At 49.7% G+C, this 23,552-nt stretch overlaps 1 protein-coding gene across 2 annotated transcripts; it reads right to left on the bottom strand.

The window, feature by feature from the left end:
• Positions 1 to 1,864: 1,864 nt before the first annotated feature.
• Positions 1,865 to 22,635, bottom strand: sbno2a (strawberry notch homolog 2a). Of its 2 annotated transcripts, none has more exons than XM_035528087.1 (32): positions 22,495 to 22,635; positions 21,488 to 21,686; positions 19,790 to 19,872; positions 17,341 to 17,440; positions 14,179 to 14,355; positions 12,432 to 12,503; positions 12,225 to 12,333; positions 11,725 to 11,885; positions 11,221 to 11,354; positions 10,743 to 10,833; positions 10,437 to 10,580; positions 10,037 to 10,154; positions 9,716 to 9,821; positions 9,444 to 9,597; positions 8,962 to 9,138; positions 8,711 to 8,808; positions 7,836 to 7,918; positions 7,529 to 7,711; positions 7,106 to 7,227; positions 6,816 to 6,947; positions 6,434 to 6,569; positions 6,162 to 6,274; positions 5,988 to 6,059; positions 5,739 to 5,847; positions 5,481 to 5,552; positions 5,215 to 5,358; positions 4,911 to 5,005; positions 4,678 to 4,770; positions 4,414 to 4,545; positions 3,910 to 3,986; positions 3,627 to 3,817; positions 1,865 to 3,503 (listed from the first exon to the last, which is right to left on the bottom strand). In XM_035528087.1, exons 2-32 carry the CDS (start codon positions 21,605 to 21,607, stop codon positions 2,158 to 2,160), a joined length of 4,944 nt encoding a protein of 1,647 aa, XP_035383980.1. In that variant the 5' UTR covers positions 21,608 to 21,686; positions 22,495 to 22,635; the 3' UTR covers positions 1,865 to 2,157. The 2 variants fall into 2 exon arrangements, with proteins under 2 accessions (XP_035383980.1, XP_035383981.1); XM_035528088.1 differs by lacking the exon at positions 22,495 to 22,635 and adding an exon at positions 22,252 to 22,465.
• Positions 22,636 to 23,552: the final 917 nt, after the last annotated feature.

Here is a 23,552-nt window from a genome sequence, read left to right as displayed (position 1 = left end):
TGGTGGACAGCAGTGCAAGGCAGTGCAATAGATTTGGTGGCAGATTAAAACAAGCTTTGACTAGATCTGTATTTGGGAATCAGAAAAAAAAACAAAAGATAGAAATAAAAGACCCTGACAAAGACATTAAAAAAAGTGTTAAAACTACCAAATAGGATTATAATCAAGATGACCCACTACTAAAACGTCCCATGGATATAAATAACAATATAGTTATAATAGCAGTAATACAGACAACATGAACAACATCAAAGACAATAAATTGCTTCCATTCCCACCTATACAAGAATATGTTGACCTCATAAGAAAAACCTATATGAAACTTTTTTTTTCTTTTTTTCTTTTTTTTTAATATAATTTGACATTTTTGACAATTTTTCAGAAAAATATGGGTTCCAAAGAAGACAGGAGCGCCTAACAAAATTCTTAACCATGCTGCAGTTGAATCTCTTGATCATGGGCAGTTTTATGGTTATTCTATTATTGCTAAGTGTTACACTCCTTCAGACAGGAGACAAGAGTCTTACATGAGGTCCAGTAGTTCAACTGTTACAAGTCTTTCATAACAAATGGTTCAGCGTTGTTTAAAAAAAGGCTTAAAAGATAGAGTTGCCTAATAAATAATTTGGCGTCTAAGCCCCCAAACTCAAAAAGGTCCATCTTTAGTTACTTTAGTTAAATAATAATTGGTCTGGACAGTAATAGGTTTAGAATATACCTGAGAAAGTACAAAAACAAGCAGTAAAGCAAATAAAGTACTTCATTCAGCCTGTGGTCAATGTTTTCAGCTTTATCTTTAGCGCCTTTTGTCAACCATTTTGTCCCTTTGTTCAAGCCCATGGGATTGGGGGGGGGGGGGGGGAAGACTTTATGGGGTCAACAGGTCAAACAGCAGTTTCAAAAATCACATGTTCAGGTTAGAGGCCCCTCAGGTGAAGCAGAACGGACCTCTTGGTAGAGGGAGCAATATGCTGGTTGTCATAATAAATAATATACCACTAATCTGTATCTATAGAAATACAGCACGCGCACACACACACACACACACACACACACACACACACACACACACACACACACACACACACACACACACACATACACACACACACGTGTGTTCATGCATGCATTCAGAAGACTGCATCTTAAAGTACGAAGGCACTGACTCAAATGAAGGCATTTCTTCCAGGTGTGATTTGGTTCCCTCAAAACAGGAACGATCAGGGGACAACAAAAGCAAGGAACAACTGACCGACAAGGCCGTGGTCATACATACGCAAGCGCCTCCGCCGCCCCCAAACTCCTAAAGGAGCAGCAGGACTTCAGCAAGACTCTGCCTCTACCACCGCTCTGAAGAACACGTGTGAAGCATCACGCGCGAGAACACTCGAAAGCAACGTGCATGGCCAACACCTTCCTGGCCGAACAGAAACACAATGAAAAGAAACAAAACATTTGTTATACAGGTGACTCGGATGAGAACTGTGTCCTTCATGGAAAAGCAACAGGAGTTATAGTGATATTTACTATCGGATCAGTTCAAAACCCCCCCAGCAAGTTCCAGCGAAGCAGAGATGACTGCTGAGACGTACTCAAGCTCACTTTTCTGAAGAATGTCTTAACTAGTGTACCTTTAACTGAAAGTGTAGATTCCCCTCGTAAACTGGGAGGTGCACCAGGTGAGGAATACGGATCAGACCTGCTCTGAACACAACCATCTCCCAGTTTCGTCCCTGACCTCATTTGAACGATGACAATCGCACAGCAACTCCAAAACAAGCACAGGCCACCGACATGCATTCGTAAAACGGACAACATCCTGATTGAACGCGCGCGCGCACGCGCACGCGCGCGCGCACGCACGCACACACACACACACACACACACACACACACACACACACACACACACACACACACACACACACACACACAAAAACGCTGACCAAAACACAGCTGAAAGACCTAGCTTATGGTCAGCATAGAATTGACTGAAATCGACACAAGAAAGAAAGAACCAAAAAAAACAAAAACAACAACAACAAAAAAACAACACCTCTTCAAATTCGGGACACCCAACAAACATCACAAACAAGGAGAACTGACAGTACTGACAGGCGCGTGGCGTAGCACCGCATGGGTGTACCACACCCGGCCATTAGGTGGCGTCCCAGTCCACGGGCTTGTACTGAATGACGGACTGACGACGGTCAGTGGGAGCCCCGCCAGCCATGAGGTCCAGGGGCTCTCGGGCGTCCAGCGCGTCCATGCTGCAGTGGCCATTGGCCAGCGGGAGGTGCACGCGCTCGGACGAGGGCAGGAAGGCAGGGGAGAACGAAGCAGACGGGTGAGAGAATGACGGGGAAGAGGAGGGCGGGGCCTGCGACGAGAACGGGTACGGGAGCGACGGCGCAAGGACGGACGAGTCGAAGGCAAAGCCGAACTCATCCTGCTGCGGCACGGAGCCGTCCGCCACGGAATGGCTGCCGGGCGCCCGCGAGCCCAGCTCCGGCAACCGACGTTTCAGCACGAGAGGCGCGTGCTTGCTGGCCATGTTCGACCCCTCTGCCGCATGCATGCTGGGGACGTGCGTGTGCATGACTGGGACACGCTGATGGCTGCCCTGCTGTAGAGGAGGGAGCTGAAGCGCGTGAGGCGCACGGGACGCGTGAGGCGCACGGGACGCGTGAGGCGCAGCGTGCACACGCCTCTGTAGCTGGCGCCCCTGCAAGGCGTGGTTGTGGTTGGTCAGTGTGCTGCCGTGTGGCTTCATCCCAATGAGCTGCTTACTGTCATTGCCTGGAAACAGCCGCAACGGCCGCTTGTCGAATCGTGCCGCTGGAGGGGCGGAGCTCTGTGCGCTGAGCACTTGGGGCGTGCGTGGCGTGCCATGCTGGAGTACGCCGAGCGCCGTGTGCTGCTGTCTGAGCGTATGGACAGCCTGCAGACCCCCCTGCTTTAGCATGTGCAGGTTGCTATGGGTGGGCAAAAGGGGCGGGGCCATGCGAGTGTTCCCGTGCTCCGACGTCACCCGCCTGTCCCTCTGCTGCTCCTGCGAGATCAGCTCTTCTAGGTGAAACGTCTCGGGGATCTTCATCCCCGCTCCTCCTCCTCCTCCTCCTCTCTGCATTTCGAACACGCCAGCCAGCCCTGCCAGCCCGTTTAGGGTAAGCCCTCCGTTCCCTCCGTCTGCTTCCGCCTCCGGCGATGGGCATGGGCTGAGGGTGAGGTCCAGCACCTCGTCGGCTGGCCGGCTCTTGGGCAGGGCCACGCTGGGGTAGGGAGGCGGGCTCCGGAGGCGGAGCGGCGGGTTCCCGAAGGCATCTGTCGCGCAGAGACGTTTCTGCTGCTCCAGGCGGAGGATCAGCTCCTGGCGGGCACGCAGAGCCTGCTGCTCCTGCTGTGCCTGGGCCTCCTTCTCCCGCCGCACTCGCTTCACCTCCGCGTCCATCTGCAAGAGCTCGCCACGCACGCGCTCCACACAGTTCTCCGGGATCTTTATACCTGAGGGAGACAGAACGCAACTTCACAAAAAACCCAAAATACTCCCGTCCCATCTGAAGCGGAGAGAGAGAGAGAGAGAGAGAGAGGGAATGGGAAGCTGGTTGCCATGGCGTCGACACCCACCGACTTGCTTGCTGTTCTGCTTGGTTTTGAGACGCACGATCTGCAGCAGGCTGGAGTTGGTGACGTCCGAGACGATGTCAGCCACGCGCTTCCACACACGGAGCAGAGCCCCGCACAGCATGTGGTACTGGCGCAGACGCATGCCCAGCCAGCACTCCTGACCCTGCTCCACCTGCTTACACTTGCCTTTCCTACACACACACACACACACACAGTCATTTCTCTAGACACATGCTTGCACCCCCCCCCCCCCCCCCAGCCCCCGATGCTGTCTGCCACTCACCAGTTGGCATGGCTGCACTTCTTGAATGAGAAGACAAACTGATTCTCCCAGCAGTCCTTGGCTTCTTCGGGCAGCACCTACAGTTGAACAAACCCCACCCCCAAACAAGGCACCATCACACATGTGCCAATAGGACTCCTGTACTGAACCCATTCACCCACTAGATGTCACTGTTCAACTGCAGATTTGCTGTTCCAGCTTTCAAGTGAGAACGCTGTAACAAGAGTGTGTAAGTCTCATTAATAATTTCTCACTTTATGACACCCCTGCTGCACTGCGGTTATGTAGGGGAAGGACTGCGCCCCAGATATAGTTATTTTTTAACTATAGCACACGCAAAAAAACTGGACACAACTAACCAGTGTTGTGTATAATTAGTACCAAGACCAAAAGTAGGGCAAGTGTCAGTGTGAAGTCTCCTTATCGTTCTCTGGTACATTAAGGCTCCTCCGGGGAGCTCGGAGGCAGTGAGGGGTGTTTCAGGGCGGAGGGTTCACTCCCCACCTTGCGGTAGCGCAGCTGCAGGTTCTCCATGTTCTCCGGGTGAGCCTGCCTGCCGATGTTGGGCTTGTAGATGATGAGGTTCCGCCCTCGGCCTTGCTCAGCCAGCAACACGCAGGGCTGGCTCCCACGCAACTGTACACACACACACACACACACACACACACATACTTAATGTCCGTACCAAGGCGTGAGAGTTTGTGAAATGAGTTATGTAATTGTGACTGGTGTCAGCTGGCTGTTAAACAGTGAGGCATGAGCAAGCACCTTGTGGGAGAGGTAGAAACCCTCGTGTTCTGCTGTCAGCGTCTCTGCTTTGCTGAGGGCTTCGTCCCAGGGCATCCCTCGGTCCACGCTGATCTGGAAACAGCAAGACAAATCTAGTCAGATGGAGCATTGCACACACATTATTATATGTACTCAGTGATGTTAATGAGCTGTTACTACAAAAAAAAAAAAAGCCCCATCTTCGCACTGGAAGGAGGGAAGGCAACACGAACCTTATAGAGGGTGACCTGGCCTTCCTGGGGGTTTCCGGGGGTCAAGAACACTTCCTGTTCTTCCTCATGGATCTCATCATTACCCGGAGCGAGATCTGATAATGGGAGAACATGAACAAGCACGCGCGCGCGCACACACACACACACACACACACACACACACACACAAATTATACCCTAGCTCTATACCCTGTTCTTCCAGCACTGGGTGTGACGCAGCCTCATACCAGCCCACATGTGGTGACGAGCTAATGACCTCCTGAAGCCAGGAAGCCCTTCTGAGCGCAGCGTTCAGGGGCCTTACCCAGAATGCCCATGTCGTATTTGCCTTCCTTCTTGTCCTTCTCAATCAGGTAGTCGAAGTTGTCGGTGAAGTACTGGAAGAGTGCGTTCTGGTGGTGCACCTCCAGGCCCAGGATGCGGTTCAGGAACTTGGTGATGGTGCAGTCTGGGAGAGAGGACAGCGGAGGAGGTCAGGGGTGCAGGCCAGCGCAGCGGCAGAAGACGCAGGGTCCACGATGCCGTGCCCGGCCTGAGTCGCACGCGGCTGGTGTGAATGGGAGTTGTTACCTTTCTCTGTGTTGAGGCCAAAGCGTAGATCCTTACAGAAAATGCCCACATCAATCATGCCTTTCTTCATATCTATGACACACGCGCACGCGCACACACACAGGGCCGAGTATTATTACCTGGCACACGGAACATGAGCGAGTGGATTTGTATTCGTTAAAGCCGGCTACAGTTCGGCTTGCGCGCCAAAAAACCCAGCGCCCACAGCTTCCTACAAGCAGCGCTGTACAGAAGGTTTGACTGGCAAGACGCTCTAACCTGCAAAGAACCTGTCTTCACCGCCCAGGTAAGTTTTGGGTGGGGGGACCTTGTTGTCGATGTGTCCCAATATGGCTTTAGTGATCTTATCCAAGGCTTTGGTACCATACTGGGGAAAGGAAGTGAGAGAAGCGCTTCCGTTTAGGGCTGTATTTTATAGACCTTTTCTCACAACCATGTGCGGCGGACCTAGAGGCCAGAATACACAAATGTGTGTCCCCACATGTGAGTGTGTGCAAATATGCCTACTTTGTTTTCAAAGTTGTATTTGCTCAGGTCTCTGGACTCAGTGGCTCGTCTGTCACCATGGGTCAGCGCACCCTGGTGGGAAAATAAAACAAAAAACAAAACATTCATACATTTTTTTTTATGTTGCTTCTGTTTGTGTGTCTGAGAGTCAGTGAGAGACAGACGCTTCATTACCAAGCTCTCCAGGCGCTTGGCTACAATAGAAGCAAAGCGTCTCTCTCCTGCCAGCTCTGAGATCAGGAAGATGTACTCTGGAGCGTTCACCTGGTTAGAGCGATGAGTGCGACCTAATGAAGCAAACACACACACACACATTAGCAAACGCCATACACACCATTTCATTCAACCAATCTCATGCTCCTGACACCTCAGCCTGCACAGGCGTCTCACACACACACACACACACACACACACACACACACACACACACACACACACACACACACCGAACTGCTGGATGGCACGGTCAGCACTCCAGGGCAGCTCCAGGGTCATGTGCACCCTCCTCCTCTGGTTCTGCACACGCTTGTCAGCCTGCAGGGAGATGCCTGAACTGGCTGCCTCGGAGATGATTGCAACCAGCTGGGTGTGGTGGGGTGAGAGAGCGTGAGAGAGATAGGGGAGATGAAACAGACAGTGGCATAAAAAAAGTGAGAGAGGGAAGGGCGTTACGCAGGGGCCAGGGGTTTGGGTACAAATATTGACACACGCTGTAAAAATAGTTCAGAAACAGTCAGCAGCAGTATAGACCACGTCATGTTTGTTGGTGGGCGGGTGGTGACTTCCGCCCACTCTAGAAGAGCAGGGAAAGGGGCGGAACCTGCTCACCTTCTCCCCAGCCATGAAGCGCTCCTTCTCTTTGATGTTAACGTGGTCGATGGTGAGCCCCTGCTCTGCCCGCGACTCGTACTGCACCTTGCCGTCCGGCCGCCGCACTACCCGGCCCTTCCGCCCAGTCATCTACACGCACACGCACACACACACGCGCACGCACGCACACACGCGCACGCACGCACACACACACACAAAACCTTCATTTATGCAGGCAACCTCATTAAGAGCACGCGGCCTGGACGTTGCGCGGGGATGTAACGAGGAGTGTGGCGGTAAACGCTGACCTCAGACACCCTCTCTGGCCCCCCGAACCTGTCGATCAGCTCGTCCAGCGTGTTCAGAGGCAGCTCCTTCCCCAGCTCAGCTATCTTACCCAGCAGGCCCTGCTTCAACTCCTCCAGTTTTGCTGAAGACAGCAGAAAATCCATAGGTTACACACACACACAGGCTCGGATGAGAGTGCTGGTTAAGGCTCTTATGTGGTTTAGCAGTCTAGACTGGAAATCAGGCTCAGATTTAATAAGCATATCCAACGCCGGCTGTCCACGTCCCACTGCCCTTACTGGTCAGACGGGATGAACCAGCGTGAGACAACGCTCTGTGGGATTTTAAACCTCACTTCTCCTGGACGTGCTCACGGCGAGAGCGAGAGACCCAGAGAGAGCGCGGGAAAGGGTCACGGGCGCCCTCCTCATGCATGCACATACCGCTGGGCCCGTTGATGTGGTTGACAAAGATGACATCGTCGTTGTCCTGCAGCGACTCGGGGGAGGAGTTTGAGTCGCTGTCGAGCTCCTCTGAGTCCGAGTCCGAGTCGTCGCTAATCTTGATGACCCCGCCCACCTCCACGCAGTGTTTCAAGAACTTGGGGGGGCGGCCCCGTGGCTTTCCTGCGAGACCCCAGAAAGGAGGTTCTCTTTAGGGAAGATCCGCACACGTCTAGCACAGACTTGGTATTATGAAGCAGCTGTGTTCAAAACACACAACTACAATTGGTATTGTACGCTCACGTACGTTTCCTTTTATTTCCAGCCATCTTCTCTCGCTTGGGTTTCTCCAGTGGAAAGTGCTTCTGTACCAGAGACTGGAACACCCCCCTGTAGAGAGAGCACAGCCTCCTCAGTCCCAACACCACAGAATCACTCACACAGTGCAGACACACAACCACCCAGGTCCTGTTCACTTACGATGGCAGGCAACCTCAGTGGGTTTGAACAGGAACACGACATGGTGCAGAACGTCCGGACCCGTTCATTTAAACGTGCTCGGTGCCAAGCTTTGGCAGAGGCCAGGAAAAAGGCAGACAATCACGCGACGCCGCATGCTCGTTCCGATCCCGCCAAGGTCTTTGTAGTGGTGACTCCCCTAGAGGACGCTAGCCGCCCCGGGAAAAAGGCGTCGTTTTCACCAGGCATCCCAGAGACAACTGGGCGTATGGGGGGGGGCCTGAACTTTGCCCTGATTCCCTCACAACACGAGTTCTGCTTTATGAACGATGACAACACACACACAAAACAAAAAAAAAAAGTTCAGCTGCCCAGATGAGCAGATGATTGTAGGGCCGACTACTCTCCATGAGACCCAGACACACAAACGCACGGCTGTCTGGGAGTTCACAGTGAGGCAAAGTCCTGGGTCCTGGAGCAGTTCCGCGGATAGACAGCGCGGCTGCATTTCTCAGTTGCTCTTCCAGTGTGCCCCGTGACCTCAGTAGCCCTGCTGTCCCATGCTAACCTGCTGCCAGCTTCTGGGACCAGAACGGTCAAGATACCCACTTCATCAGTCGGATCACGACTAATAGTAGACGCGGAGGGGGGTGGGACATGGGGGAGGAGCCAAAGCGACAAGTCCCGAGAGGGGCCTCTGCCTCCCAGCCAATAAAAACTCACTCGGCAGCAGAGACAAACCGGTCCAGGTGGCCATCGTTCTCATCCAGGACCTCACGAGTGCGGGCCTCGCCAGTCGACTGCAAGCCAATCACGATGCACTACACACACACACACACACACACACACACACACACACACACACACACACACACAGTTTTGATAAGCCTTTACCATATTTACTAAGAAAAAGTGAAGTAAACGTTAAGGACGTTTGAGAGGAGTGCAGTGGGGGCCCAGACCCAGTGCCTCACCTTGCCCTGTTCCATCTCGGCCCGGGCCAGCTCCACAAGGCGCCGCACTTTGGCGGCGATGCAGAGGTACTTGAAGAAGCGCTGGTGCGAGGACCAAAACTGGCCCCACAGGGACTTCCGCGAGTTCAGGCCCAAGGTGTCCGCCGCCCGGGTGAATACGTCCAAGGCCTCGGCCCACTGGCAGAGAAGCACGGACAAAGCATGGGTCAGTTCACGTGCATCAGTGCACTGATGGTACATTGGGTCACCCACAAGGTCAAACTGCTGGGGCAGGGCTAGTCCACACTGGCCAACCTAAGGGGGTGGAGTTAATTTACACTGGCCCAACCCACTGGAGGATGGTGTGTCAGATTGCTGGACTGCCACAGATAGAAGTATGACCAAGTTTGCTTGGGTTCAAAGCTACTTTCTTCCTAGCAGTCCGTCCAGTTCTCAGTTTACAGTCCTCTAACCCCAGCCTTTGACCTCAGACAACCCCTCACCAGCCGGGCGGCCTTGTTGTAGACCAGCTTGAACTCGCTGTCCAGTGTGATCTCCTCGATCCGGAACGACACGCCGGAAAAACTCAGCTGCCGGGCGATGTACATGCCGCTGACTTTCATGTCCATGGCAACTATCTCCATGGCACCGACGCCCCTGTGGGAAGTGAGGAAGGGCAGCTGTTGACCTGCACGGAGGTTTGGTCGCTATGACCCTAGCATTCGTACCCATGCTCGGGGCAGCCCCAGCTTTCAGGGTGCCGCTCGGCACTGACCTCTTCTCGATGGCGTGCAGGAAGTCCTCGAAGGTCTTGAAGGGCGTTCCCTCTCCCCAGATCCCCAGACGACTCATGTAGATCATGTTCTTTGGCTCCGAGGCACCTGCAGAACAGCAGCGACAGGACAAAGGCGCCGGGCGTGCGTCCATTACCCGCTGGCGTGTGGAACAAAAGCCTCTCAGCAGCACAATTGGAGGCGCCGTTGTATGACGCGTGTCTTTTTTTGTATGACACTTTCAGGACTCTAGATTTTTGTGTGAGTGAGTGAGTTAGAGCGAGAGCGAGAGAGAGAGCGAGCAAGCTAGCCTGCCTACTGACCTGTGGCACTAGCATACACCACCCTCGCCAGTGGCAGCTTGTTCTGCAGGTCCAGGACAGCTTTGCCCATCTTGGTGGATGTCGCATTTTTGGCTTTATGGCACTCATCGAATACGATCTGGGAGGAGACCGTCGTCAAGGAAACATGTGCAACTCAGGTCCAGCCAGGCTCTAGGAGCCAGCACCGGTCCCTGCATCCCTACAGCAAACGCCTGTTTCTGCCCAGAAGACCGTGATCCAGGAAACCCTGTCCTGGATCTGTCTGGAGAGGACAGTGCCCTAAACTGCATCGATAGGGTTTAAAACAACTGAAGTGGGATCTGTGACAATAAAGCCCCGATGTGCTCTAAAGTAAATAACGAGCAGATGTGTGTGCGTGCGTGCGTAGAGGGAAGGATACGACTCCGTCAAAGTCGGGTCTGCACCAGTCCAGGATCTGCTTCAGTCGGGTGCGGTGCTGCCCCCCTGCCTGGCTCTCCCCAATCAGAGCAGAGTACGTAGCGAACAGAACGCCCTCTGAGGTAGCTGTGTCTCCATACTTAATCTGACACACACACACAAATTACCAGTCACACGAGGCACTAGAATACCCATGATGCCCTGTGTACAAAAGAAGGAGCAATACAGTACTTGACAGCATCTAAAGAGACGAGCAGCAAGAATGTTACGTATGCAACATGAACATTTCATAATAAGCGAACTGCACCTTGTTTAAAGCAAAGACGGGGATGTTAGGTGCCTCTATGTCCTTGAGGTCTCTTTCTGCATCATACTTTAGATCGTTAGACACGCTGAACCTGAAAGAGAACAGGAGGGGAAAAACCCACATTTCAGTGTCTTAAAGAAATCTGACAAACCGACGGCCAGAGGTACGACACCCACTCGACTTGGCAGCATCATCGGATCTTAGAAACAGGTATGTTCAGTCCCAAGGAAGCAAACTGACCCTACACTTCCGTTTGGTTATTTTATGGTTCAGGGATACTACTGACTTTGAACACACATGTACTTAACAGTAAAGTAACAGGAGGAAAAGCTCAAAAAAAAAAAAAATGCTTGAATGAGAAACCTGGTAACACGACACGCCTGCATGTCCCCGTGAGATGGACGTCGCTGGGGAAGTGGACAGGGCTAATGCGGGAGGGAGCAACGTTCTGCTTTTGGAACGGGAAGGCATCTCTTACCACAGGGCTCTCTTCCGTGCCTTTAGGAAGTTCTCCAGTATGATGGCAGCCACGGTGCGGCCTTTGCCCACACCAGCGCCGTCCCCGATCAGGAAGCCCGCTCTCTGCTTGTTCTTCAGGATCACCTCGTGTTGCTGAGGAGACCGGGTGAGGAAAGCAACAGAGGGTCACTCAAGGGCTGTTTTGGAACCTCTCCAGAACACAAGCTGGCCACGAACGAGACTGCGGATCCGCGGAGAGAGGAGCGGTCTCGGAACCGCCGCCCGTCTGCATGGAAACGCAGCCACGAGTGCGCGACCAGCGGCTGGCACAGAAAAATCTATTTGTTGCTGGCGGTTTGGCAAAGTTTGGCTCCCAGATCAGCTAAAATGTGTGTTAGCCACCCTGCTATGCAAGTAGCTTAAAGGCTACTGGCCATGATGAGGTCACGCTACTAGCGGCAATCTCCCCGGGAAGCTGATGCGAGAGTGGCCCCACCCTGCCCAGCTGGGCGGGTGCATGTACCTGGCAGGCGTAGATGATGGCCTCCAGCTGCAGGGCGGAGAGCTGGCCCGTACTGATGGTGCTGTCTGGGATGGACAGGGTGTAGGTGATGTCGGGTGGAGGCACGCTGGACAGGGTGCTCGTCTCCACCACAATGTCCGGGTGAGAGATGCCTATGGTGGCTGCACACACACACACACACACACACACACACACACACACACACACACACACACACACACACGACAAGCATTACTAATTTACACAGTACACACCACAGGCAGTCAGCTTTCTGATATTTTGAGACCTGCAGCAGTTTAGACTTTCAGGGAGGATCTGTAACCATCCAGCCAAGCCAGCGGTCACCTTCCCTGTGTCATGTCATGACTGGTCATTATCTTCAGCCAGCGTGAGGAGTCTTGTAGCTCTACCCAAGACCCTTAGTCTGCCCCGTCTGGCTGCGGACACTTCGGACAATTTATACACGCGCTCTGCTTCCGGAGCATTGCATGCCCGCGTACATTTCAAGGGCTTGTACTCGGCGTATGTATCCACGTGACCGAGCTCCTCCGTCTCCTCCTCGTCCGCTTCCTCTTCCTCCTCGGGCGGGGGCGGGGCCACTTCATGGAGCTGGAGCCCAGAAGAGAGGGAAGAGAAGCGGCGTGAGAGGAAGAGCAGAGGCGGGAGGACAGGCACGAGTGCGCGGGACGCTGGGGGCGCTAAGCTACCTTGAATCCGGCTAACGGCGGGTTGATCGGGATGACATCCAGATTGTTCAAACCTGAGAACTTCAGGTTCAACTGATGGGAGGTTGATGACATGGAAAACACAAAAAACACATGCAAACACACAGAAATCACACACACATACAAATCCGCAGAACATTAACGATGGCACACACAGTGGAATGAGTTGGACGCTAGCCTCTCGATGATCACTACCAGCTACGGGTGGCGTTGTACCGTGTTGCACTTAACACTATGTGTAGGTTCTGTAACATGCACTGTCTACTCTTTAGTTACTGTAATCCTTACCTGCAAATGTCTTTAACCAAAACTCTGGGCTCACTCATGACTGTCATTACACCGACATGTTCAACAAGTACATAGAACAGGAACGCTCTTGAACAACTAAATTAGGTGCTTCCCCAAACAAGTCCACCTTTAAAAACAAGAACAGAAGCACCAGCAGCAAAGGCCCACACAGTAAATCTACCCCAGCAGACAACAGACACAGACGCGTTCGTCTGACTTGTACAAGGTCACTACAGACGGCTAAAATACCATCCAACTGACAGGAGTAAAGCGTGCAGACGCGTCCCACTGCCAGATGCTTCCCAGACGTGGCCGAATCCCAGCCCTGCTGCACCCTGGGTTGGGTACTGAAATCCATTACCAACATGGCACCGGTTCCCATTACGACTGGTATCTACCAGACCGGCTCACGCTGCAAATTTCGGTGACGCTTAAAAGGATCGCTGGTTAGTGAAAAATTAACACAATTTTCACTTACCCAAGACACAGTTGATCTGCCAAAACACGTTTGGAGTCCAAATCTTGTTTCTTTAGTTTAGAACAGCTGCCAACATTGCTAACACACTGGAAACCAACAGCAATGACAGCAGCTGTCTGCATGTCCACAAACATCCCTCTGCTTGCTCAAACCAGGTTGCTGCCTGGAGACATTTCACAGCAGAGTTCACAGCAAGTCATATTGCTTCCTATAACACATCGACAAGTCTGTGGGACCTTTAATATGACCCGGATGTGGTTCGAGCCGGTGTAGGGAGGTTTGTGGGCATGCATTTCCGAAAGCTGTTTGGGTTGCTGTTGACTTCCAGCGTTTGTTAGCAGTTTTTGTTCTAAACTTGTTTCAAACTTCAAACATGTCTTGGCGGATGGACTGCATAGGGTTAGGGTTTAATAAAAACCAAATTAAAAAGACAGACATTCTTTAAATATCGTTTAACATTTATTTATTTATTTTTAAAAGTATTTAAAAACACAGGCATCGGGAAAACCCCCAAACCATCCACAACTCTAGCTACAGTTGCGGGTTCGCATCTCATCTGAACCCTGCGTCACTCCCACCAGCACTCGGGTGAAACGCACTGCTTGCATGACAAAAACATGCCTGCAATGAGTCGTTTAGAAAACATCCAATTTGGGAAAAAAAAGAAAAAAAAAAAAAGAAAAAGAAAAAACCTGCTATGGCCCTTGAGGCTGCCTCACAGTCCATTCTGCCAACGCCTGCATGTGAGATCACACTCTGCTATCTCACAAAACCTTAGCATGTATGTAATGTGGCTAGCGCAGGGCCTTACAAATGTAGTCCACCACAGCTAGTCCGTGTCCAAATCTTAGATATGCCTGGTTTTGACTCACAGGGTAATTACCAAATGAAGCACTTTAGAACTGTGAACTGGCTGCGCAGAACCAGTCTGTGTGTGTGTGTGTGTTTATGTATGTTTGTTACCTCTCTCTGGTTTGGCCCAGCTGTGTCCCAGTAGGCTGGTGTGGAAGCGGAGCCCTGGCTGGGACCAAGAGCCAGGCCGTCCAGGCTGAAGCCGGAAGGGTCTGTGTACTCGGACAGCGAGTCGGGGGGCGAGGAGAACAGCGACGCGTTGGACAGGTCGTCCATGCATGACAGATCCTGCAAGGAGACGATGCTGTAGGACACCGCCAATACACGCAAATCCACGCGAGCACAAACTCATTATCACATCAGAAAGGTTAGGCGAACAATCAAGTCGCCATGACAACCAAAATGCACTGAAAATAATTCCCATAACATTCACCTGCTTTTAGGAAGTGTTGTCCTATTAAAAGCTCAAACCGGGTCAGGCCCAAACGATTTTTGTAATATTTTTACCCCCTCAAATCTGCACATAAACCCGGAGATGTGTGACGTGACGTGAGAGTCAGGCGCATACATATGCAGCGCGGATGTGACACATTACTTCAGCCCTGGGGGTTAATCTGCCGTCAGGATATTTCACGTTCCCAGATTTTTAACGGCGTTCCTGTCTGGGTCCTCCATCACGTTGTCCCTCTCCGGGGAGACACACGACCGACCTCGAGACACGATCGCTCGCACAAAGACAAACGCACAAATCAACATGATAACCACAGCGCACTTGCTCTGAATGTTAATTAATCCTAGTGTGTAAACTTGAAGGGTGAGGGGTAGAGGTGTGTGTAAGCTGAACTGGGAGATGGGCCTGCCTGCAGGAGATAAGGCGCTCATCTAGTGTGATGTCAGCCCTCTCCTCACTACACCCTCACTTAACACCTTCCTCCCACAGTCACGCGAACGCCAACCTCTTCCTCTTCCCTGGCGCACCCCTTTGTGCGCAACAGCAGCTCTTGGCCTTTTTTTTTTTTTTTTTTTTTTTTTTTTAAGTCTTTGTTAAGTCTGCAGATGAGGAAATGGAAAATCGCTCCGGTTCAAACATCCAAAATGCCAACTGCAAACATTTTTCTTTGGTAGGGGGTAGAGACGTCAGCTGCTGAGATACAGGGTAACGGTAACGCAAGTGGTGTGAAGAGGTGCCAGTGCTTAAAAACAACGCGCACCTACAGACTGCAGATAGCAGGGATGTCCGAGCCGCAGAATGACACGCTGACTGGGAACAGGAGTATTAGGATGCTGTCGCGCTCGTCCCAAATAATTGGGTCTGCGACCAGGAGCGACTCTGGGCTCGCCTAGCGGAGGGGCTCGTTGTTGCTGGCGAGCTTTGACGCGGAAGGGACTCCATCCAGGCCGAGGCTCGGAAAAGCAAAAAAGGTACCTTAGGCACTGAACCTCAGGGCAAAATATTTGATCCAAAACTGTAGTCTGGTGTAGACATGACAGTGTTCCAACCAAAAATCACCTCACAAAAGGAAATAACGCACAAGGTAATATCTGACACAAGGAAAACACTGTGGCCACGAATGGCCAGTTGAATCGGAGCAATCCGAACGCTGCCATTAATTACAGAGGCATCAGTTATGCGTGCAGCGTTGACCTGTTTTGAAGTTATCTAACCGCCCGATACCCAGATAGCTCGCTGCAATACAGTTGGATAGCATCAGGTCATATGACAGCTAAGTTTCAAATTTACACCACAGGACACAGATCACTGAGTGTGCAGCTGTGTTTTGTGTGTGCATGTGACAGAGAGAGGGGGAGTGTGTGGGGAGAGAGAGAGAGAGAGAGAGAGAGAGCGGTGGGTGGGGTCATCTCCTTTCAGGAAATAACGCTTCTGCTAGAGGGTGACCAAAATTACTGGTAGGCCGACCCTAATTTTACCGAGTGTGCTGTGCAGAAGATAGACCGAAGATTTGAAGGACAGAGGGCATCCCTGGCACACAGGCTCTCCAGATCAGCTCATGGTGCTGGACAGAGTCTCTCCAGCAATTACAAAGACTTGAATTAAAAAGATTTACATCTAGACCCATGTTTACAGCTACATGACCTGCTAAATTCATACTCCGTACAGAACGCGCTTTGCTCAGTCTTTCTTTCATTTGTTTATTTTTTGGTCCTATTCAACCCAACATCTAAACAACCAAAAACAAAACCAAGCAAATTATTAACTGGAATTTTGGTCATAGCCGAAGGAGGGAGGGAGGGGCGTGTGTGTGGAGGCATGGCACAAGCCAGGGGTCGAGATGGAGCACCTTCACCTTGACGACCCCAGGTCATGACGGCAAGCACCCCATACAGGCCACTTGCAGGGAAGGCAGGGGTCACGCGCACTCTGACCCCACCAACGTCCACACACGCACGCACGCACACGCGCGCACGCACACACACACACACACACCCCTTGAGCCGCTTGCCATTTTTTAGATTTAACATCATTATTATTCTCCTTTTCTTAGTAACAATGCTTTACAAGGAAAAGCATTTATGAATTGTGCCACAATGTAAATACTGTTACAACAAATGAACAAATGTGTTAGTATACCTGTTATTTCTACATCTTGAGTTTTTCAAAGGGGAAAGCAGCTTTGTCTAGTAACCGATCGCATGGTTAACAGAGTTATCAAATGAGATCAAACCTGGGGGGGGGTGATTAACAGGAACTGACACCCTTCTACGCTAACCCTCTCTCCCTCCATCTGAAAACTGCACTATCAGTCTAAGGCCTAAGAGAAAGTAGAAAAACAGACAAAATGTCTTAATGAACTCACACTTCATTTAAATCATGAATACAAAATAAATGTGGATGGAACAACCCATCCGCTTGATTCTCTGTCTTTGATTTCTAAACTTTAATTCACTGAATGAATAGTCATTTCACTACACAGCACACTCAGACCCAGAGAGCTCCAGCTCAGAAGGAAAGTGAAAGGGGAAACCCAGCCTTGATCTATCATATATCACTGCCATTGAAATTGTGACGGGCCTTGCTTTATGGTTTCAGTAGATTCAGTGAATGAATATAGATCTGAAATAAAAATGTAAAAATTAAACAAAGTGAAAGAAATGAAAATACTGGTAAACCTGGTACCTATGGGTAGAAACAGGTATGCATTGCAGAATTAAACTAATTTTAGCACTATGACTCGCAGATCTTTGTCCTGCTGCATGGTGATGTTGGAATGGCGAAATGACAGGACCCCCCTGAAGGAACAGCCTTCTGCTTACCGGTGCGAAGTCTCCGTTCCTGCCCGTCGTGAGGTCGGAGAAGTCCACGTCGGCCAGCGAGCTGAACACGTCTGCGGCAGAGACGCAGGGCTGGAACGGCCTGGGAGGAAGGAGAAAGCCAGCGGTGAAAAACCTGCCTTGTGCCTCCATGCATTTCCTTACTTCTCAGTTATTTACAGCTGTGGGAGAAAGTTTCTCCATCTCGATTTAATGCATATTAATAAACTAAATCTTATTAATAAACACTGTGTGGACCATTCTGCAGCTCCTAATAAACAATTTGTTGAATTAATCAACATACTTTTTTTGTGAATTATGAGCCCTTATATTTAGTGACTACTAAAGTTTGTAGACAATAACTCCAACCATCACTTTCAGTACTGCCCCCATCCCCCTGAATATACAGGATTCATTGCCATTCTGCCATGTCTTGCTTAAATGATATAAGGTAATAAGAGCATTTTACAGAACTGATGCCTGGTCTGACCCGCAATTCTACAACACAGACGTTCTTCTGTGCACGCACCGAGATGCACTTCTCCCGGCTGCTGCTGTTGAGGTTTGCGAGTTGCATAACTCAAATTCAAAGGTTTTAAGGTTCTAGGCAAACACCGCTGAAATCATTTTACACACCTTTTCCGAAGACTTTGATACTTTACTGAGCAAAGGGTTGTTTTTCACCAGTGGTTTAGGTGCAACCCTGATCTACCTCACCTGATCCAGTTCATCAGGCCATGTGGGAACGTCTGAATATCAGAAGCAGGCATGTTGGACCATTGTTCAAGAAAGATGTAACAGCAGAAAATGATCTGCAGTTTTGTTTTTAATATGTCCATATCATTCAGAAGCTCTCTCACAGAGGCAGGTTTTAATGACATTTGAAAGGTCTCAGGGAACCTGATGACTGCGATTGGAAGCATTAGCCATGCTACTTCAAGCTCGGTATCACCAAATGACGTGAAGCCGACTGATTTACGTCCCCTAAAGTACAACACGAGTTGCACCTACAGAGTAAACAAAGTTATCAATGGTGTGAAGTTCAGTCCATGCAATTGAAACGCAGCAGCAGGTGCGAGAGAGAAGCTCTAAGCAGAAGGAAAACAAGTCTGTGGTCTGACTCCTTCCATGACCTATTCTATGTTCATCTCTGTGGCCTGGAATTTCCAGCGTCTCTCTGATTAAGCTGCCCAAAAAGGTTTTGTTCACACGGCTTCTCATGCTTGAAGTACTTCATATTTAAGAGGCACAGTGACAATAGAGACGCTGCAATCATACGGGACCCAGTAAGAAAACACTGTACGATATGAAGAACGCACACGTCAGTTACACTGTTACAGGCTTCAGTCATAACACAGGACAAAAACTCTGCGCATAAACCCATAAACACCTGATATTTCCAAACAGTACAAAACCAACAAAATCCATCAGCATACAACCGTGGACTGCTGGGTCAGTGACGGCACAGCCCATATATTACGGTCTGCTGAGATATTATTTTGCAGAGGCCGGTAGTATAACACAAACTGACAAACACTACCCATTACGCAACCCCAGAAAAGCCACTTTAGAAACAATAAAAACAGGGATGACAAACACTGGTCATTTACTCACAGCAAATGGCTGTAACCCAATTATTCTTATTAACGTTTTCATAATATAAAATCGCTTCGCAATCTTAAATCATCAGCCGTCACAGAGCAGAGAGGCAGGACATTAACGCCCAAGGCTTTACTATTTGGGTGATTCATCCATTAGAAAGGTTCCTGACACGTGTGTTTCTTTATCTAGTTTTTTTCTGGGGTTTTTTTTGTTTTGTTTTTTTGCAGCGGTTGCAAGAAGTGTGCAGAGACAGGCCTGCAGGACGCACGAGCAGCAGACGGCTGCATGAGCGATGACGGGTCACGTCACGAAGAGGTTCCGCTGTGCAAACAAGGAAATGTGGGATTGGTTCCTGCTCCACCAGCCCGGAGCGGCTCTCCCCGAGGGAGCAGCTCTTTTGCCGTGCCCTGGAACAAAAGTCGGCTGCCAGACAGAGGCGTGCAGTCAGACTCATGTCCGTGCATGCTCGCAGGCTGAGCTGCACAAGGGCTGAACTCCACACACTGCTTTGTTACACCACAATGACTCATTAAGATTGGATTCTGAGCTATATTGTGTGCCCACAACCATCATAAAAAAAATAATAATAAAAAAAAAACCCACTTTCCAGTGGAAACAGCAAAAAGATGATGAGGAGTGCTTGCAGCAGCTTCATCTATCAATCTTTTATTCTATGGCTCAGCATTTCTATTTCCTGTCTCTGGCCTGCCTGGGATACATTTCTTATCTTAAATCTGACTGGATGACTGAGGCAGAGAGAGAGAGAGAGAGAGAGAGAGAGAGAGAGAGAGCGAGCGAGAGAGAGAGCGAGAGCGAGAGAGCGAGAAAATAGTTTCAAGTCGGCACTTACCTCCCAGACTGTTGCGTAGGATAGGGCTGGCTGAAGTCGGACTGCTGAGAGAATGGCCAGGCGTTAGAGGAAAACACCTCACTCTGGAGAGGGAAAGGAAAGGAGCAGATTGTTCATAGGACTCTGTGGTTCAGATGGATAAAAACAGCTGAGGCGGCACCTGAGGTGGTTTAAATGCTAGTTGGAATGAGGTGTGATTTAAAGAAAAACAAACACCCAATAGTGTGTTTTAAAAACACCCAGCATGTGCCTCAGTCAGTGCGGCTTTACAGTTCAAAAGTGCATTTCAAGCAGTCTGATGAATCGGTGCAACCAAATAACCACAGCCACACACATCCATCGAAGTTCATGTTACCATGAACAGCAGTACCGTTAAGTCTTAGCCAAGGGGCAGGTTGACGACCCATTTGAGCAACTGCAGCGGTAAAAGTGTGAAGCACAAACAGCAATTATTTCTTTCTTCATATTGTCAAAGCTGAAGCTTGTTACAAAATCTAATGGGAACAGAGGCAATGAAGAACAGGGAGATGAAGAAAAGAAGAGAGAAAGGCAAGAATAAATGAGCAAAAAATTAGTCATCGCAGAGTCGTTAGCCATGTAGCTCCTGCCACAAGTCAGAAACGAAGAGCCCAGAAGCTCGCAGTCCTGCATACAGGAGGCACCACTGTGCTGGGGGTATACTCTACTGAGACATGGGGGTCTCCATTCTGCACACCCCATGCAGCAGCTTAAGGCTTTGGTGCTCTGTTCAAAAACACAATGGCTCTTGCCATTTAAAACTGCAGCACTGCCAAACTAGGTCAGCTCCCTAGTAGCTTTCCTGGGGTTAAACCAGAAACCTTTCTATTGTACCACACCTCTGGTGGGAAGCTCCATCTACCACTGCACAATGCAAATGCCGTACCGTGTTGTGGTTACACTGCAATTCAGTGCTGCTCGGTTATGGATTTGAATTGATATTCAAATGTGATTTCTTAATAACCGAAACTCAGTAAGTTTTTTCTCCTCTACAATAATATTATATCAAAAAAAGGAAGAGATTCATTTACTCCCCCATAATTTCAACTTGGTGTATATATATATATATATATATATATATATATATATATATATATATATATATATTCATTCGTTTAGATATGTGCCTCAAAGAAATAAGCTCAAGTGTTTTTTGTCCCTTTTCATTTATTTGATTTGTTTTCTCCTCTACATCATCGCACCCCACTGTACGTACTGTGCTGAACAGCACAATGCTAGCCCAGTCTGTCAGCACACCCCACCCCCGACACCACTCACTGAACAAAATGTATTATGCTCAGACCTACAGCCGCTGTGCTGCTGGTGAACACTTCACACATGGTATAGCTGCAGACGCAGCTGCACGACCTGATTACAGACAGAGCCACGTAAACAAATGGATGTACAGACTCTGTGAATGCCAGTGACTAGCATTCTCATCCAAGCACGTTAACGCGTGCTGGTGGGAAGCTTCAGAATTATCTAAAGAGGCATGGGCTGGAAATCCCAGACTGCTAGTACTGTTGCATGACTGAGGACAGATATAAGAAATGTTTCACATACAGGGCTCTGCTTGTGTCATTATAGTAATGGTGCATTTAAAAACATGTCAGCATTTAGACATGGGTCTTCAGCTTTAATGGACCTGGTAAAAAATGTGGAATGGGTTTCCAGTGATACCTCTATAGAGTTGGGGAGAGGAGGACTGGGCACGCTATATTTGGGGCTCCCCAGATGAGGGCCGTCTGGGTGCAGGAAGTCCTCCGTGTCCATGACAACAGATGTGGCAAGAATGGGCATCAGGCTATGTGGAGTTGTATGGCGACTGAAGAAGCCAACGTGTCAAGCGAAGCGACGTCTCGTCATTTTCCAGCCATCTCTAAGGAAAGGGGAGAACGAGAGAGACTGGTCACAAAGCAGAACTGATTTTACACTGTGTAAAATTGGTACGCACCGACGTGAAACGGAATATAGTTTTCATTCTCTTGCGAAATACAAACATAGATGAATCTTCCTGATCTGGATGCCGGGGAGAAGTTAGCTAGCAAACAACGGCGAGGTGCAGGGGGAAACGGTATGGGGAGCAGTGTTAGCTGAGGTTAAATCTGAAAGCTAACTCAACGATCTGTTTCGGTATTACACTTTTTAAAACCTGCTCCAATAGCCTACAAGTTTGCTGAACTTGGCCACACAGTTATGCTAATGCATGTCCAACTAAATAGCCAGGATAGCCACCTAGCTGCCCAGGTAGTTACACGAGGAACAGCTACGGTACGCATATTTTTAGCCTGGCTTTTCCTTCTCCAATGCTAAAAGCTAGCTGGCTAACCTAGCCATCAAACATCAAACAACATCGAGCTCATGTCCAATCTTTAACAAATGTCACCACGGTCCACTCAAGACTAACTTAACTACGGGATTTAGCATAAGAGTTATCTTAATACCTTCAAGAATTACAAGCTGTACTACACAAACCAAATCCATTTCACTCGTTTTAAACTCCTGGCGATGACCGTTAACCGCTCCGGTTTGTTAACGAGGCCGAGCCCTATTGTTTGACCAGCTAGCTGGCTGCTGCTAGCCGACTCGTTAGCCTGCTAGCTTAGCTAACTTGGCTAGCTGACTAGCCTAACGATATCCGCTCGAGCGTACGTTCGAATTTCCTCTCGCGTGCGGAGTGCGCTCACCGCGCGCAGTCGAAGCCTCCCCTCCCGCGCCAGCCGCGTATCGCCGCGGCCCTCCGCCTTCGCAATGGTGTCGGATCGTGTAAATGTGAGACTTTTAATCCATATTTCTCGGCACGGTTGTTTATCTCACTTCCTGGTCGACGTCGCCATCTTAACTTAGCAAGCGGAGGGCGGGGGGGGGGGGGGGGGGGGACGTGGGGGGGGTGTTCCGCCAGCGACGATGTCGTCACGACTCCGCTAGCTGGGACTCCTCTAGCCGGTGCACACGGTGGATATCTGGAGAACAGACGTGCCGGTTTGCTCCAGGAGCAGGCAGCTGTCTTATTCCAGCTACACAAAAGTCCTTGGCAGCTCACGCTTGCAACACAAGTGGGATAACGTGTCAAAAGACTCCCATTCTTATTTAAAGCCCACTATTACAGCCATATTATTCTGAGCGTATGGCTTATTTACTTCTTGGATGTTTCACTGTTGTTTATACGTAGATCACCTCGTAAAAAGAGGTTAACCCTAAACGCATTCGTTCGCAATAAAGGAAACGTATCTACTTCCTCTTATTCTTCGTTGATATGATGCAGCATATAACTAAAACAGATGCTATAAATCCAAGATGCGCTGCATAGCCTGCACGCCTGCCAAATGTAGCTGCCAACACGCTGGTAAAGGATGGTTGGACCATTTAGGACCCATTGTTTCTGAGCTTCAGCTATGAACTGCAGATATGCCGCATGTTTAGCCCACCGCTGCAATACCTGACTCGATTCACACGCTATACGTCAACATTAAGACTGGAGCTGGGAACTATATCCTGCTAGAAGAAAAAGGAACAATAACACCATAATAATACTGTACTAGACTGTGCTGTACTATTATGTATTATACAATATAATAATAATAGTATATCAATACTATATCGACACTTTTTACTCCGTAAAAAGTTAACCCACTCACTCCTACAGTTTAAATATTTGCGATATTACTGTGCGCCACAGGTACGTATAAAACAAATTGGCAGAGGATAAGAAATATCACTGAGTTCATAATACTTGGATGTACGA

Source organism: Electrophorus electricus, chromosome 7 (genome assembly GCF_013358815.1).
Source record: "Electrophorus electricus isolate fEleEle1 chromosome 7, fEleEle1.pri, whole genome shotgun sequence".
Classification (NCBI taxonomy): domain Eukaryota; kingdom Metazoa; phylum Chordata; class Actinopteri; order Gymnotiformes; family Gymnotidae; genus Electrophorus; species Electrophorus electricus.
Note: the sequence above shows the minus strand (reverse complement) of the source record. Positions and strands in the feature narration are given on the sequence as shown.